General features: G+C 40.0%; 1 protein-coding gene across 1 annotated transcript; it reads right to left on the bottom strand.

The window, feature by feature from the left end:
• Positions 1–2,001: 2,001 nt before the first annotated feature.
• On the bottom strand, positions 2,002–16,791 carry sphk1 (sphingosine kinase 1). The gene is made up of 5 exons (XM_088316812.1): positions 16,155–16,791; positions 8,474–8,623; positions 5,165–5,259; positions 4,956–5,071; positions 2,002–4,413 (listed from the first exon to the last, which is right to left on the bottom strand). The coding sequence occupies exons 1-5, from the start codon at positions 16,579–16,581 to the stop codon at positions 3,555–3,557; spliced, it is 1,647 nt and encodes a 548-aa protein (XP_088172938.1). The 5' UTR covers positions 16,582–16,791; the 3' UTR covers positions 2,002–3,554.
• Between the last annotated feature and the right edge of the window lie 1,395 nt (positions 16,792–18,186).

Below are 18,186 nucleotides of genomic sequence, written 5' to 3'. Positions count from 1 at the left end.
CAAGTCCAGCATTGTATTCATTGTACAGCATATACTGACAAAAGATGTTTTTTTGTTTTTTTTCTTTTGTTTTTTTTATAAATGTTGATTTAAAATCTAGCAACAAACCTCACTGCATCAGTGAGTTTTGACCTGATTTCCGCACATAACTCAGTGAGACGTCTGCTAAATTATGAATAAAAACTCATGACAAAGACACTAGCCATTCTAATTGTGTTCAGACTGATGCTACGTACATTACAGCAGCAAGTGGAATAATTGATCATAGCCAAACACAAGTAGTGCAACGACATCCTACGAAGAGTACTAGTTTATATTTTCTATGCGAGACTCTTGTAAATATATCTGGCAGTAAATTACAATAAGATTCCTGTTGGCTTCCAACCAATCAAATCCTGATACAACTGTGCTTAATCCTCTCATGATTTAAGTAAAAAGACAAGACAGTAATGGCAGTCTGAGGAGGATGCATTATATAACCCAAAAACCTCAGGATAAATCCAGATAGCAATGTTTGCTGTAAATCGTCCAGTAGGGGGAACCCTCGGTCCTCACCTGTGTCACCATGACGATGCATTTGTCTAGTTTGCCATCATGCAGCACCTTGATCAGACAACTAATGATGCACTTATGAGCATGAGCATTGCAAAATAATAATAATAATAAAAATAATAATAATAATAATAATAATAATAATAACAAAGTATAAGATGGAAAATTGACACTGAAAGTGAGGATGCTTTTAGGTCAAGTCTACTTCAGCCACATTGTTAAAAAAAAAAAAAAAAAAAAAATTACAATCCAAGTGAAAAGCCCAGAAAAAGATGTGTTATTTTGCGGCATTATTATGAGGTGCTGCATAGGCTGAAAATAACATTTACCTCTCACGTGCACCCTAAAACCTCTCACGCTGACCTAAATCATTATTTTAATAAATAAACTCTTACATGCACCAAAAAAAAAACCTGCAATTCCATTAAAAAAATGGTCACGTTTACCAAACAACCGCCCATATATGCACCAAAAATTCACATTCACCCTAAAAAAAAAACTTATCTAAATATTCTTATACTAACCCAATAAATTGGATTACACCAAAAAAACAACCAAAACCTCCCCCACACACAAAAACCTAAAAAAAACACATTAAAAGAAAACTCATGTTCAGCAAAAAAAAAAAAAAAAAAACTCGCTCTCGCGGGAAAGAAAATAGCTCAAACCTGAAAAGAATTACTCTTATCCAAAAAACTTTCACATACACTCACCCCAAAAATGCTTACATTACCCAAAAACACATTCGGCAAAAAATCTCACAATTTTAGCCAAGTAAAATCTCTGTTTCACTTGACAAAAAAAAAATAAAACATACATATTCATAAAAAAGACCCTGTCACCCCAAAAAAATCTTTGGCAGTTACCAATAAAGCTCTCCCCAAAACTGCCACGACACCTAAAACCTCTCACACAAGAACACATTCATTCACCCAAAACATTCCGAGTCACACACACAAAAAAAAAAACCTCACCAAAGTAACTTTCAAATACACCAAACACCAAACAAAATACTCCCACCTCACCAAAACAACTTCTCAGATGCACCAATAAAAAACAATTCTCACATGAACACAAATATTTCTCACACACTCTATACTAAAACTAAATTTTATACAAAAAGAAAAAAAATTGGGGAGGTTAACGTGAGAGGTTTTCTGGTGACTTCTGGTGAGTTGTGCCTGGTTTTTCAATTCACATGAGAGGTCAATGTTATTTTGGGCCAACAGTAGATATAATCTAAAAGTAAACACACCCCTGTTCAAATGGCAAGTTGCGTGATACAAAAAAAAAAACAAAAAAAAAAAACAAGACTAAGAGAAGTCAATCCAATTAAGGCTGGCACATGAATGTTAATATTTGACATTTGACATTGGGCATAAAACTCTTTTCCTGTATTCGGCTCTGTCAGGAAAGAAGAATTTGCCTTAAAGGTCATCTTAAACCTACGGCTACATGATTGATATGCATCTGCTGCATACCCGGAATCGGCGTGGTCAGCGGCACCATTCATAAGCATGATTTGTGCACGTACGAGTTGAGGAGGCAATGATGATTACGTTTTGCCGTCTCCTCCGCCCCAAAGCTAAACTAACACGGCCAAAAGGCCAAACCGATTGCATGTTTCTCGATATGTAACACACCAGACCCTCTGTTCTGCTCTTATGCACCCACTCTAATTTGTGTCCTAAAGCCCAAAACTTCCTTTTTAATCTAAAGGAAAGTTGTTGTTTTTTTGCAGACATAACGCTCTTTAATAAGGACACATGGTGATGGCTCATTAATCAAGAGAAGGAGGGCGAGTACAATCTTAGAACTTAAGAAAGCAAAGGGAACACACTACGTAAACAAAATGATTGAGACTCACTTCTTAATCAACTGATTAATTAATCTAAATCATTTTTGACAAAATTGTTTCCCCACATCATGAAACAGTTTTGGCTTTTCTTTTTAGTCCCAGCATACCTAAAGTCGATAAAGGCTTGGACGGGGTTGGTGTGGAAAGCCTGACTTCTTCTTCTTGGACACTTCACCTCACCTAACCTTACCATGTCTCTTGCAAGATAACAGCCCATAATTTGTTATTATTGCAACTCAAAATGAAGAAAAGCTCTTTTAATTTTCCTTCCTGTAGAGAGTAATAGCCTCATATCCAGGAATACCTCAAGTGAGGGAAAATTGATTTTTTTTTCCCCCACAGGAGCCCCAAATCCGTGACAGAACTGTACCCCAATAGTGGGCATTGATGAGATTTCCCAACCACGTGTCACGGCACATTTGCATGTCATTATGAAAAACCAACAGGAGTGCTGTGGTAAATTATCCAGTTTCACTTAATTGTTTGTTAGGCAAAATGTATCTGGTTAAGTCCCTTCAGTCAAATGATGACGGTGAATGATCGAGGTCGGAGTAAAGACAATGGAATGCTCACTATATGTTTATGTCTGCTTCATCCCTCAAATTTCGTTCCAGAAGCTACACAAAAATTAGCAAATTTTTCTTCTCAGGGATGTCGGAGTCTTCAGCTATTCCCTCGGGAATCTCCCCAGATGGGAAAATGTGCTCGTCTTCATGTGTGCGGCGCTGATGAGGTCTGACAGCAGAGTGCACAATGTACTCCTCTGCCACGGCAACAATGTGCCGCCAAAGCTCCTCACGCGCGGCCGCACACATGCATTGTATTCAATTTACACACGTGTGCAAGGAGCTCACTACGATGCCCACAATCTCTCAAGCGGTTACGCTGGGACCAGCCAGCAGTGAAGGACAACAATCCATAACTTGGAGTCAGAATTCAAATGGTTGAGGATGGGCGGGGGTAGGGGGGGGGGTTAGAAAAAAAAAAAGGACAAGTTGCTTCAGTATAAAAATAGAGGAATTCTCAGAGGCTGATTAAATGTCTTTGGCACTTATGAAAACACAACATAATACAAAGAGATCAACACTGAGTGAAAAGGCCAAACTTGAAAGCTCTCCAACTCGAAGATTAACATAATCTGCCTTCATCCATATATGAGTCTGGCCAGTCCGGGGTGGATTTGAGCTTGAACCGGCCCGTATTCCACCGTCTCTCCGTCCACTGTGATCACACCCTGCCTAGAGATGGGCTCCAGCCGCAGCGCTTGCACCTTCTCGTAGACCAGGTGCGGGCATCCGCACGCTAAATGCGCACCTTTCTCCATGGCGAGGAAGAGGCGCAAGAGGGCGGGTCGAGAGATTCCGGCAGTCACGTAAAAGAGGTGGATGATTCCGTCATCCGCCATAGCGCCGGGGACTGCCCACAAGTCCTCGGCCAGGTGAGACTGGTAAATTGCCAGCACCAAGACAAAGTCCTCCGCCTTGACAACAGTCCAGCTCTCTGGGACCGGCTGGTCCAGTCCTGGTAATAGAGAATCCAAGGGCGCTCTGGTTTTGCCGTCATTGGGAGTTTTGAGTCGTTTGGCGTTGCTGACGGTGTTTAGGTTGGAGTTTGTCTTGTTGCAATGGCGGTGCAGTTTGTGTGTCGGGGAGGAGTTTGGGATGAGCTGGCAGGGGAGGGAGGAGCACAGCGAGGGTCGCTGAGGCGTGGGAGGAAGGTTCGGCTTCTCCTTCAAAGGCAGGTACGCCAACCTACCCTGGTACACTCGGAGAGTGGCCAGGCGCACCAGGGTGCCCATCAGGAAGCGAATCGCCCCGACGTGGCGGTACTTCTCGCTCTCGATGTCCACGTCGGCCACAAAGCCCCAGGCCAGGGACAGGAAGGAGAAGATACGCTGTTTGGAAGCCAAGTGAATCGACACCAAGTCCAAAGAACCGACGAGACCCTTGCACAGCAAGAAGCCGCAACTCAGAAGGAGTTCTTCATTCCATGCAGGGGGTGACCTGCGGGATAACGTTAAAAAAAAAATAAAAAAAATACCGTATTAATACCGGGTTGACTAAAACTACGGCCCGTTAAACTTTTTAATCGGCCCGCCAAACTTGAAAAAAAAATTAAATGAATAAACCTTGTTAATGTTTTATTTTCTAAGACATATACATCATTGTAATGCTTTTGTTCACTTTCATTTAAAATTATATGTATTTTCTTTCTCCGATGAGGTGAAACAAAAACACTCCATCCATCTGCTCCTGGTCCGTGGCCCCTCTGTCGAATTTTAGAACCCATTGTGGCCCACCAATCAAAAAGTTTGCCCACCCCTGTTCTAGGTAATCAGCAGCCTAACGTGACCTCTGCTGCAGTGGAGCATTGCTCCCATGTCTCTTCTCCCTCTAAAGAACCGATGTGCCCAGTCAGCTCAGAGATGATTACACAGGATGGAGATAAATCACTTTCTTTTTTAAGGCTCAGCAAGTATTTTTCTTAGCTCTATTTTTTATTTTTTTTTGCAAGGTTAGCCCATGCATTTAAATGACTGACTCACTGAGAATAGTGATGGACGGAGGCAGCCAGGGCGTTGCCAGAACCACCCGGGAGAATCCCCAGAGGGGTTTGGATGGCCTCTTGCCAATCGTCACGCTCCATCAGACCATTTATCACCTGCTTGAACATAGATGGAATCAGACGGGTGCTGAAGACAAATAACAGCCAGACATAGAACAGAAATGTGCAAGATGGGTCCAGTCCAAGCACCTCAAAGAGCAGCCCATCTCCCGACATGATAACCAAAGCGTCCCATTGTGACAGGTCTGCTTTCTTCACCAGCTCTCGCGCGTGGTTCTGGTGCTCTGATTACACACAAACAGCGGAAGGGAAAATAAGAGAAGAACATTTATCTCTCGGAGGGACAAGAAAACAAAAAAATACAAGGTCGAGGGCAAAAACAGACATGCTTACATCATGGCCATGGGAGATTAAGCGTTTATTTTGCCCTTATGAGGCCAGAAATGTGACATTCGGCTGCCCAGTGGCTCCTCAGGAGCTCCAAGGCAGCTTAACTGCTCCGTAAACATCTGCGACCAACTAATGCGTATGTACACATTACACTTACTGGATGAATTCAGGTATTTATATGTGTGTATGTTTCTAACAACATTTGTGGACAAAAATGTACACTGTATATCACATTTCAGTTCCAAGAAGCAATCAAAAGGGCTTCGCAGCAAAGAAAAAAAAAATCATAAAAAAAATAAAATACATTAAATAGATCAATAAATAAAAATAATAAATAAATAAATAAATAAATACATTAATTAATTAATTAATAAACACCCATTGGAGCGATTTAGAGTTAGAAGCATAATCTTTACTATGTAGAAATCTTTTGGATCTTCTTTGTGGTCTGTTTTAGGAGTGCATTAATATAATAACTGCATCCTATGAACGGTATGTTGCTCTCAATTTGTAACAGTACATGTTAACATAAAGTGCATGCTGTCCTCAAAACATTGCATTCATATTTTATTACAAAATCTGGATCAGATAAAATCAGTCATCAATTAAAGACACATTATTGATCTGTATGAGCATGGATCACTAAATTCAGCAAAAAATAAATAAAATTATTCACAAACGTTTGTGGACACCGGAGTTCAATAAAGCAAAGAAAATGTGATCATCTTTTTAATATCTTTGAGTCCTTTCTTTAAAGTCAATGGAGATGTGCTCTGAAGGGGACGGAAGCTGTACAACATTTTGAAAGACAGAGTTTCCAATCAGGACATAATAAAACACGTTTGTCATTGTTTTTTTTAGCTATGTGGAAATGGACTCAGTGTGTAGATAATTGCCAAGACAAGGCAAAAAAAAAGGGAAAATCAAACAAGAAAATTAGCATCACTCGATACAATATTGATTAAAGAATTATTGACACACACAACAATTCCCTCGCTCGTCTGTGCCGCTTGTATGTGCGTACGTTAAGTCAGGAGGCGGTGATGGGGTGCTGCGTGCTGCGCTGACAGACAAAGCGGCAGAAGGAGTAAACTGTGCTCAGCAGCCAACTCAGCACTTGGAGCCTGTTAGGTCTCAAGCTGATGCATTACTTCCCAGCCACTTCCCTATTCAGGAGTGACTGACTAACACGCTAACCTCGACCTAGGCAGAGGGGCTTCTCACTTATTATAGAAACCAGTCATGAGCATTAATGCATCCTTTTTTTTTTCTTTGTTATTTTTTGGGGGGGGGTTAATTGCAGTTGTTTTACTTCAGCTTCCTGCACGTGACACTTGAGTAAGGTGGAGCACAGGATGAAGAGAAGGCCTCTGTGCACCGGATGCTTCATACAGTATGTACTTGCAGACTCGGGAGGCTGCTTCATCGGTTTCGTGTCCTTCCTCAGGCAAAAGCTCAGTGATAGTCTTTGAATTGTTGTTTCTAGGCTCCCCCATAGATTTGGAAAGGGCAAATTAATGTGGGAATTACAAATCAACAGTGGTAAAGACCTTGAAAAAAATAGCTTAAAGCGGAAGTCAACCCAAAACATACATATATATATATATATATATATATATATATATATATATATATATATATATATATATATGCTTTCGTCGTCAAAGAGCCTCGTTTAGCTAGTCATTGTCTCGTTATTGTCATGAAAAAAAGAAGCGTTGACGAAATATTTTCATCATCTGCATCGTTGATGAAAACAACTCTGGCGCCTTCACTAGTCAAAACATGGCATTCTGATTAACATTGCGTTTGTGGAATATGTTGCTTAAGTAAGGACCAATCGCGGCTCACCGGTTTTCTGAAGCTGAGCCACGATTGGTTGTTTTCTGAGCCCCAAGCAACTGTGCGACAGAAGTGACAAAATGGCCGCCCCCTGAGAAGGCTAAAAACAGGTGGATTTACTGCTTGACTCATATTCGGCAAACACAATATTAATCAGAATGCCGTGTTTCAACTATTGGTCCTGCATAGAACATGTTCTGTAAAGAACATTTTGGGTTTAAATTCCCCTTTAATTAAAACCTTCCTCTCTTTCATTTTCCTAATTGGCATTCAGACACTCAGTTGCTTACCAATTTACCGCTTCTGTTTGCTCTACCTTTGTTTCAACTAAACGAGAAATTCAGCCACTGCACTGGCAGGCTTCTACTTCTGTGAGGAGGGGCTGTGCGTTCTTGCACGTTGTGTGGTTGACGCTGTCAAAACAGGGCTGCGGTAGTCGTACAGGGTGAGAGAAAGATGCACACCAGCACATCATTCAGAAGGGGAACCATATTGCGTGTGTGTGTGTGAAGCAAGACACGAATTGGGTACGTATGCCATTTTTTAAATACAAAGAGTGTAAAACATGCACAAGAATTTCTGCTTGTTGACACTGGGGCTATTCCAATTTAAGAGATTGTAAATGGGAGCTTGGATGACCCAGTTGTCAGTGAAGTGGTCCCATGCAGAGATTAAAAGTTTAATCCCTGCCATCCTGAGATGCTCGCTTCTTTGGCGTTATGTACTATGTCTTGATTTTAAAAAGGCTGAAAAAAATTAAGACTTTCCCATCCATCCATTTTCTGTTGCTTGTCCTCATTGGCATAAGTGCGTTTGCAATTGTGTGATTGTGACCTAGTGAGGATGAGGTGACAAAAAATGGATGGATGCAAAACATTCTTAAAATAGAATGTTATCTCATGTATTATAGCTGGGGAATTTGTGAGCATTTAGTGTGTACAGTCAGTTTCTTCACTTCTTTGGCCTCCAATATAGAAAACACATGTTGACTCAATAAAAAAAATTTAAAAAATACAGTTCACAATTGTACGGGGAAATCTATGAAAAAAATTGCTATCTGCTGTAAACATATTTTGAACCGAGCATTTTTTACAGACTACCACAAAAGTACAGTGATGCATGACTCACATTCCAAGCGCCCTCACTATGCATGATCAGATATTAAGGTTATGCATCATAAAATGCAAATCACCTGGGAGACTGCACGGATTAAATTTCAAAGGGAAAAAAAAAAAGGGTGTTCGTGTGCACGTGCGCATCTCCGACCTGTGATGACAAGCGTGTAGGGGACGCCAGCTTCAGTGAGCATGCCCTGCAGGTGGCCGGTGAAGAGCTGGAGAGCCTGGCCGCGTCCACTCAGAGGGTTCACCAGTATCATGACTCTGCAAGGCCGACGCACCTCCGAGGTTGGGACGCCTGAGAGACAAACGGAGAAATGTTTCTTGAGCGCATCCGAGCACAATGTGGAAAAACAATGCAATCATTTCACACTGGGTTGAAAGCGAAGCGGGACGGCTGGATTTGAACAATTACGAGAATGGATGGCTAGACTGTGCTTTCGATCATAAAGTAAAAGATTGAGGCCGGACGTGGAAAAAAATATATATTATTTTTTCTATTTTGAACTATCCACCCATTCATACACAGACAAGTAACAAAACATGAGCCTCAATGATTGATATTCTGCATCTTAAATCTTCCATCCACCCATCATGTTGTAACCTATTACCCACAATGCACTTGTACAGCAGGACTTAGCTGCATATGACCCCACGATGGCGATGCGGTACAGAGGTGTGATTCCAGCAGGAGGAGTGAGGAGAGTCAAAACAAACAAGCACATGCTCGAACTGTGCCTCCATTCAGCCGCACACGGTCAGCATTGTTTTTATTTGTATCAAAGCACAATGTGGCTTTCATATACAAAAAGGGCCTTCACACTTCCAGAAGATCAGATACAATGGTGGAAATTGACAGTGAACGAGCTTTTGATCAGCTTTTGTACAGCGCTCCTTTAATCCATCCATCGATTTTCTATACAATTCACTAGAGTGTTAATTATCGCCATCAATCTGTTTGTTCTCATTAAGAACATTTTGGAGTCATCAGGACCATGTGTGTTTTCGGAACGTGGGAGGAAGTCAAAGTATAACCACACAAGCACGGCCAAAACGTGAAAAAAATCTCCACGGGGAAGGAAGGAGGCACATTTTGAACCGATAACCTCACGGACTCCACCGTGCTGCCTAGCTTGAATATAATTGAACTTAAATATTTAATTTAAATAATTCATGGGTTACAGCAAGACCGAAATAGAAACACTTTTCGCCCATCGGTGCAGATTCATCAGGCTTTGATTGAGTCATGATTCAGTCAGTTATTGATATACATCTTATGTGTCTATTGCTTTGGCTGAAATTAATAGAGAAAGAATGGCCGGATTTACACAGCAGGTTTAAGTTCCCAATTCAGATTTCGTGCCGCTATCTGTTTACATGTATTTTTCAAATGACGCATATACAATATCACTGCATTTACATTCACAGAATACCTGGCAAAGACAACATGGAAGTAAAAATAAACTTTGCATACCATTAATGCCAACTGGACGAGCTTTCTTTAGAGCCAAAGCCACCAAAGAAAACACATGAGAGATATGTTATATTTTCTGTTTAGATTTTGCCGCACAATGTTTTTGACAAACTTTAATATGTATCTATTGCGTTAATGAGTGGTTTACTTTCAAAATATGCAGTGAGTTTATTTCAATAATCTAATTCTAATTTATTATCACAATTTGTGTTAACAAAATAGTTATTTTAAAAAAAAAAGTTATTACAACTATTTTTCAAATGCTATTATTTACAATACATAAATGAACCAATTAGTTGATGATAAATAGAATAGTAAATAAATTATATATATATATATATATATATATATATATATATATATATATATATATATATATATATATAATATATATATATATATTATATATATTTATATATATTATATATATTTATTTATTTATTTATTTATATATTATATACACTTTAATCAAGCAATTTTGTGGGGGAAAAAACAGCCAAATTGATAAATAATATTTCATGGCTCTTGGCAATAAAAAATGCCCGTGAGCCGAATTTGAGAACCGCCGCACACTACAGTAGTGTGTGAAAATAAGCAAAATTCCATCACCAAGCTGAAGGGCAGAATATGTTGGCAGCGTGTGTCACAGAGAGAAAAACGCCTCACAGGAGTTTGAGATACTGGCTGAGGTCAGAGGTCCTCTCGTGACGCAAGTGTTGGTCACCATAGAAGCCTCAATGGTGTCATCAAAACTGGAACACGCATACAAATACACAGATCGAATGAGAACAAGTGGGATAGAAAATGGATGGATTTTTTTTTTTTAAACCAAAATACAATGGGAAAAAAATCCTAAATATTTAAAGTCCTGCACAGTATGTGGGCAGTTTACATGAACACTATTGCCTAACATGCATGCGGTGAAATTTTCCATGCAGCTTGTCATATTCGGTTAGCATCCACATGATTGGCCTCCTTATTTACATTTGCATCCCAGCGAGAATTTCAGCAGTCAGTGAATGAAAACCTCTGCGCCAATTGGCAGAGCAATGGCTTCCCTATAATCCTCATAATCCTGATGAAAGAAAACAAAACCCATCCACTACTTCATTGATATAACCTATTCCCTTTCCATTAACTTTCCGTCAAGCTTACCAAGCAGTCGAGTATCCAGTTTCTTTGTCATTTCTCAGCTCTTTGACGTAACACAAACCTTGCCCAGTGCACTTCTCTTGCACTTTTAATCCAACTTTACCATCTGCAGCAAGATCAAATGTAATTAACTTTAGGATAAATACTCTATAAGAGATATAAGGGATTAATGATTCACACTGACTTTCATACACCCTCTGCAACAGAAGCAGCATTTATTAGCAAAACAGTAGTCGGCTCAGTCAGTCAGTTGTACGGGGCTGCTTTGGATATGGACAAGATTATAAATTAAAGACGTGTGATCTGAAAACAGGAGAAAAGTCAACAATCTGCATGCGTCTCATCAAACTGCCAAACCGGATCAATGATGGCGATATTCAAGACTCCGCGACCTCAGATGGCGCTGTATGATCAGGCCAATAGGAAGACAGAGACCAAGTGCCACAGCTCCCACTCAGGTTACCGTCTTCCCTTCTGCTTGCCAAACTCCTGCCGACTGCAAACCACAGGGAGGCTATGCCCACCACATCTTATTTTTATGTCAGCGGTTCTCTTTGCTTGCATCTTTGGCAAGCAACATTCCAAATGAGTTACTTCCACAAGCAACGGCTTGTTCAACTGCGCTGTTTGCTTCGAGTGGATTCTTGCAATTTTGAATTGGAAATGCTGTACACTCACCAGGCGCTTCATTACTAAATAATTTGCCAAGCTCAAACATGAGTGCTAAATCATAAAAAGATTGCATTGAGGAATATGATCATATATACTGTCAAAATGTCAACGTTGCATCAGTGGTTCAAGAATCTGGTCAGTGTGACTTCTTGGGGCCAAGGACCTCTTTCTACTTCAAAGTAAAACTGCAGGACTTTTAGAATTGAAGACAAGAGAGGAAGTCTTTATTGTAGTTTGGGTTAAGCGTCTAAAAGAGTTATGGGTGAGTGACCCTTCCTATCTTGTAGGCTCTGAGAGAAAAATCGACAAAAAATAATTGACGTCCATTCATCCATCCATTATCTGAGCATGCCAGAGCCTATCCCAGCAAAAGTAAAATTAGCTATTCATGCAACATATGCTCAGATAATGGATGGATGGATGCTGCATTTGGTCAGCCCCAAAATGCGAGGAGGCAAAAAGATTTGGGTGTGCGCGGGACATAAAATGATGGAGACATTGCAGTCCGTTTACTCAGCTGAACTCGCTGAGAGTAAAATGTTCTTTAAATTAAGCAAGACTGTGTAAACTCACCAATCCAGCCGATTATCGGGCCAATATTTGGCATTTTGACGATTTTTTTTTTTAACTTTCAAGGACGATAAATTAAACGCTGCTTTATTTTGGCTCGCTGCAACACACATCTCTCTCTCTCTCTCTCTCTCTCTCTCTCTTTCTCTCTCTCTCTCTCTCTCTCTCTCTCTCTCTCTCTCTCTCAGTCTCTCTCTCTCTCTGCTGTGCTCGTAGCCCCGCCTGCAGAAGCAGATTGTCCCACCCATCTGATTGGTTCCTTGTAGCAGTCAATCAGCCAGTAAGTTGCCCGTTTTCTTTTCCACCTCGGGTCACACGCACTAAGGGAGAGGTCCCGCGAGCAGAGGAAGGAATGGAAACAGACTTTGCCGAAATTTAAATAAATGTCAGTCTACTACAACTCACAACTAATAAAAAACTATTTGCCGTAGTAAACTTTAAAGAGCTGTTAGATTTAATTGTGCTCCGTGCACTTTTTGTTAGACATTTTAAACTAAGTTGTCTATTTTCTAACATCCAAGAAAGCTTTAATATGTTATAATCATTAAAGTTATGTAATAAATATGTACTTAAAGGCATTTAAACTAAGTCAAGTTTTGGAATTTTGATTTTTCAAAATTTTGACACAATTTGAACCCTTTTTTCAACAAATAAATATCGGCTTTCGGCCTCCATGACTACTAATAATCGGTATCGGTATCGTCCCTGAAAAAAGCATATCGGTCTATCACGACTGCATATATGCTCTCATTTTTTGGGGAACACCAAGTATTACTTGAGCTAAATTGGGGACCTTCTCTGCCTCTTCTTTTTGCTCCTAATTGTGCTGCATCTGTTCCAGTAGTCACTGCTGCCCGATCTGTTGCGGCACAACACATAAAATGGTTGCTTAAAAAGCCTCAATATAACCAGTGGTAAACCACAGAAAAAACACAAGCTTTCACTCAAAAATGAGCATTAGTATCTTAATGAAGGCTGAATTATTGATTGAGCTCTCGTATTGACTCTCATTAAATTATTGATGTCGCTAACGAAGTGGCCAATAATTGTATTTATTCAAAAAAAAAAAAAAGAAAAAAAAGGGTGCCCAGTTATCCTTTCATGTTTACGCACAAACAGATGTATCACATCGCATATTCCTCCCATATGAGTGATGAGTAAACATCTCCCATATTGTTGACATGTTAATGACTACCTCATTGTAATCCAGGATGAGAGGATAATGAGATTGGAAGGTGGAGGAGGACCAGACCTCATTAGACAATTTCAGCTGTGTTTTCATTTTCCACACATCAATAATAAACCCCTCAGTGGGAATTGACTGCACAGATGAATGGAGTGTGAGCAGCAGTGACACTCTTGTTGACAGTGCAGCAGTTTGAAATGTAAATAGGCTGGGCGGACTAAAGTAAAGGGACAGTCAGCCTTTTGGAAAACGGAAGAAAACAGAAAATTTCTGTCTCCTAACTAGTAACTCTATTTTGGAATGTTTCATGAGAAGTCTCTAAATTGTGTTTAGGTGTGAATGTGAGTGTGAATGGTTGCGTGTAAATGTGTCTTATGATTGATTGGCTGGCAACCAGTAAAAGGTTTACAGTGCCGCTATAGAAAGAATCAGAGCTGCAGCTGGAAATGATCCAATTTCACTGAATGGTCTGACAATTTATTTATTCACTTCAAATAATGTGTCTTGGTTCATCAACCTAATCCAGTGACTTTATGTGACAGCTGGAGCAATCAAATGTTGTACTGTATTTCTACATGGCATGACATACAAATTTAATGTGTGTATCCACTTTTTGTAGTGATTTTTTTTTTTCGATGTAAACTTTTGTGCCTAGGCTCAATAAAGGTTGGGAAACACGTATAATATGGATGGATGGATGATTAATTGAGTAAAAAGGTGTGGCCATGCAAAACTTTGACCCATATTATTAATGCAGTCAGCAATGTGTGCTATTCTAAAATTCCTTTTCACACTGACTGAATTGACGGAAGGTGGATCAACTTTCAAGCAAGTCCAGCAGGTTATTGGCAGAAGGAATGCAAACGTACTGTCCGACAAACTTGTTTTTAACGATAGAATTGTGAGTCAGTTTGAACTTTCATCATCTTGTTAGAAATTGCAGTATGACGCAAAAAGCAGAGCACTTGGTGACACGCTATTTGGTTTCAATAGTGACTTAAAATTATATTTAAAATACTTTTGGATCTATCTAGAATTGGAGCACATTTTTTGTGCCGCCTTTGAAATTTCAGATAGCCCACACACTGATTATGAAAACAATAGTTGTCATGTGACAAAACGTAACTGCATCTGTCATAAAAGTGATTCTAAATGCCAAATAACTTTTGGCCACACATTAATAGGGATTTTCTTCCTCATGATTCCTCCCACCAACACCCCCACAAGCCTTTTTGATGAGCATCTTACATATGTTAACATAAGTTTCAAATAAACTTTTGGGGGATAATTTTGTTCATATAGATTCCTTGTATAGTAGTGCCATGAGAGTTTGATTCATCCAATAACTAGCCTTGTAACTCAAAACACTCAAATCTCAATTCATCTTGTGCCATTGAAATGTTCCAGCCACACAAAACACACAAAATAAATTTTTGTAATGTGTGATTAAAACTATTTCTTATTAAATAAAACACAAATAACTATCAGAATTAAATAGAATAAAAGGAAATTAAACAGTTTTTGACACATTGAGGGTATATCGAGCATAATCCAGCTATAAAGATAAGAAGCTAGTCAAAACAACATAAAACATGTTAGCCCATCCATGGCATTTCCCATTAGACGTTAGCATTAAGTTGGTGGACTTAAAAGCAAATTTCTGTCGTTTTAAATACACAACATGTAATTCACTTTGTTTTATGTTTCGTTTGACAGTAAATTTCAACTGGGCGTGGCAATAAAAACTTTTAGCCTCTTTTTGAGAACGGTTCACTATGCCAAACTTGCTTGTTGGGAAGTGCATTGAGTTGAGTTCACTGCCACCATACAGCACTAGGATTCCCAATTTTTGCTTGCAGTCAAATAAAGAAAATGGGCCGAATGATGGCTCATCTATCTCGAAAAATTGTAAGATGGGTGAAGTCATCCCAGTAACACTTACTACAATTTATGTTATCGCAGACATTTTATATAGCAGTTATTATTTTCTTAAATTCTGTCTCTCAGCGTACATTCAATTGTGTTACTAAAAGCTTTTGATCTATCTAGAGCACAGGTGTCAAACTCAAGGCCGGGGGCCAGATCTGGCCCGCGACCTCATTTTATGAGGCCCGCAAAGGGCAAATCATGTGCATCATATTCCTCTTTCTCGCACATTTTCTTCACTTTTAACAACATTGAGATATGATATATTGCCATTTATTTGTTGCCAATCCACCCCCTTCAAAACAAATTGAAGAATTCTTGACCAAGCAATTACTGACTGGCTTCTGATTTCAAAACTGGCTTTCCATTAATTTGTTGTGCGTATGTGATAACGTAAGGTAATCATACATTTATATGGGTTCACAGTCATGATGGCCTTCTGAGGGAAACCAGAACCATGATTCGACCTGTCCAGAAAAACAAGTTTGACACCTCTGAACTAGGGGAAGAGAGAAAGGTGAGCTACATGACTCAGCAGGGTTGACCTCATAAAGCTAATTACTCAGACTATAGAAATTAGGTAAATCTTTTCCCACACTTTTTACCCATAATAGAGTGCGCCACACAAACCAAAGCAACCCTGTTGAGAAACTCAACATTTTTCTGATAATGTCAGAAAAATACACAAATAATTTTAGGGGAGAAAAACTAATTGTTACAATGTTAACAGCATTGCTATATGTAAGACGAACAAAACGCAATAAGAGAAACCGTCTGTGGCGAATCATATTTCAATTCTGGCATGACCCATATAAGATGCATGAATCGGAACAATGTGACCTTGCTCACCGTCTTTTCGGGGTGCCTGCTGCACAGAGGCATCCCTGATGGCACAAGCCCACCGTTCAGCCTCCCGCAGGTTAGTCCGAGGGTCCTGGACCAGCGCCACCCGAAAGCACTGCTCCACTCGCTGCCGGGCCACGCCGGCGCTCATCCAGCGCCGTTTGAACGGGTAAAAATAAGCGGTAAAGTAGGCGCCGACGTCCGCGCTGTCGGCTCCTCTGTATGCCCGGCAGCCGACGCAGTCCGTCAAGTTGAAGACCACCTTAGTCCGCCCCGGGGACGAGGAGATCCTCTGGATGGTCAGGGCGCTCTCCGTCAGGCTCACCGAGTACCGGACCTTGTCGTCGAGCGTGTCCGTAAACTCCCCATAAAGCATGCCCACGAAGCCGTTCCGCTGGCGGGGTGGCTCCGCTTCAGGGGCGTCCTTCTCCATCCCGGCCAGCCCAGGCCAGTGCGAGGATGGCGGTGCGGTTAGCGACTCTCAAGTGGACTTCGAACTGCTGCGGGACGCTCCGTGCGCGAGGACACCATTCATGGTTTGGAGTCTCTTCCTAGTGGCCAAATGAAGGTGTGCAGCCAACAAGCTCTGGTAGTATATTTTGCATGCACATTGCACACGTTTTAGGTTTCGGGCCAATTTGGACCGGCCAATAATATCCTCATAAATGTCGATATCAAATTCAAAATTTATTATGGGCCTGTCTGGCATTAACACATGGGTGATTAATCATTAAAGAAGTATGGTCAAATTTGAACTTGATCAATCTCAGGGTACTCTAACTTTGTGCATAGTAAATTTCGTAGAGTACATTTTAATCTAAAAAGACTATATTTGGTCCCAGTAAACAGAGTACGATATGAGAGTAAAATATTCAAAATTTTACGTTGAATATTTTAAATCAATTATAATCTTTTTAGATTAAAATGAACTCTACGAAATGCACTGCATGTGCACAAAGTTAGTAAATTTCGGAGTGTACATTTAAATCTAAAAAGACTATATGTCGTTGTCGTAAACAGAGTGAAATCTGAGAGTAAATTATTCAGAATTTTACGTTGAATATGTTAAATCAAATATAGTCTTTTTATATTAAAATGTGCTCCACGAAATGTACTGTGTAGCAACCGGTCAAATGAATGATATTTTTAATGTTTGTCAGTATGACACAATATACGAAGCAGACCTCAAGGGTAACTGCTATATATATGTAAATGTCACTTGTCTCTTTTTGTTATTTATTTATTTTCTTTTGAATACGGTATTACTTGAGCATTTCTTATTATTTCAGTATTTAAACATTACTGCAAACCTTGACAAATACGATGAACACATTGTAAAGTAAACTTCTTCTGAGACAGTGCAAATAAAACAATTTCCTTTATTTGAAATAAGTTCATTTTTGAGTGCTTACGGTATCTTATTATTTCGGAACCGCAAATTATAGCCACGCCCATTATTTAATACGTATGTTGTGACGTGTTCGCCAAATAAAATGAGATCACGCGAGATTTCCTGTCTCTGTTCTCTTGTCGGCGTCCAAGATGAACGTCGGTACTCTCAAGCAGGCAGCTTTTTATATATATCTCTGTTCGAATATTAAGTTAGTGAGGACAGACTTTCCTCCTTGAACTGAGATTTATTTTAAGAGTACTTGGTTGGCAAATCTAGTGACTTTTTGATGTTGCTAGCACGTTAGCTTTAATGCTATCAGCACGTGGTGCAGAGCTTTTCATCGACCATGTACCGTAAAAGTGCATTATCACGGGTAAGGTTTCACGGTCTGTGTGAAAGACGCTTAGAAAATGGCATCTGCTTTTCGTATGTGATGAGTTTTGTTATCCCTGTCTGAAAGAAAACGTGTGGAGAACCTAAGTACCTGAACAAGCTGTCCGATCGGCCGTAGAAGCACGTTGCAGATGCTCCAGCACTCATTCACTCCTTACTCTCGTTTCAGGTGCAGTTGGTGTCAACTTCCAGAACGAGGGGACGTTATTAAGGTTTGTACTACACTGTCGCACTATATTATGTTGTGAACGT

Source organism: Idiotropiscis lumnitzeri, chromosome 15 (genome assembly GCF_059441095.1).
Source record: "Idiotropiscis lumnitzeri isolate Australia: NSW breed Sydney's pygmy pipehorse chromosome 15, RoL_Ilum_1.0, whole genome shotgun sequence".
Lineage (NCBI taxonomy): Eukaryota > Metazoa > Chordata > Actinopteri > Syngnathiformes > Syngnathidae > Idiotropiscis > Idiotropiscis lumnitzeri.
This window is presented reverse-complemented; position numbering and strand designations above follow the sequence as displayed.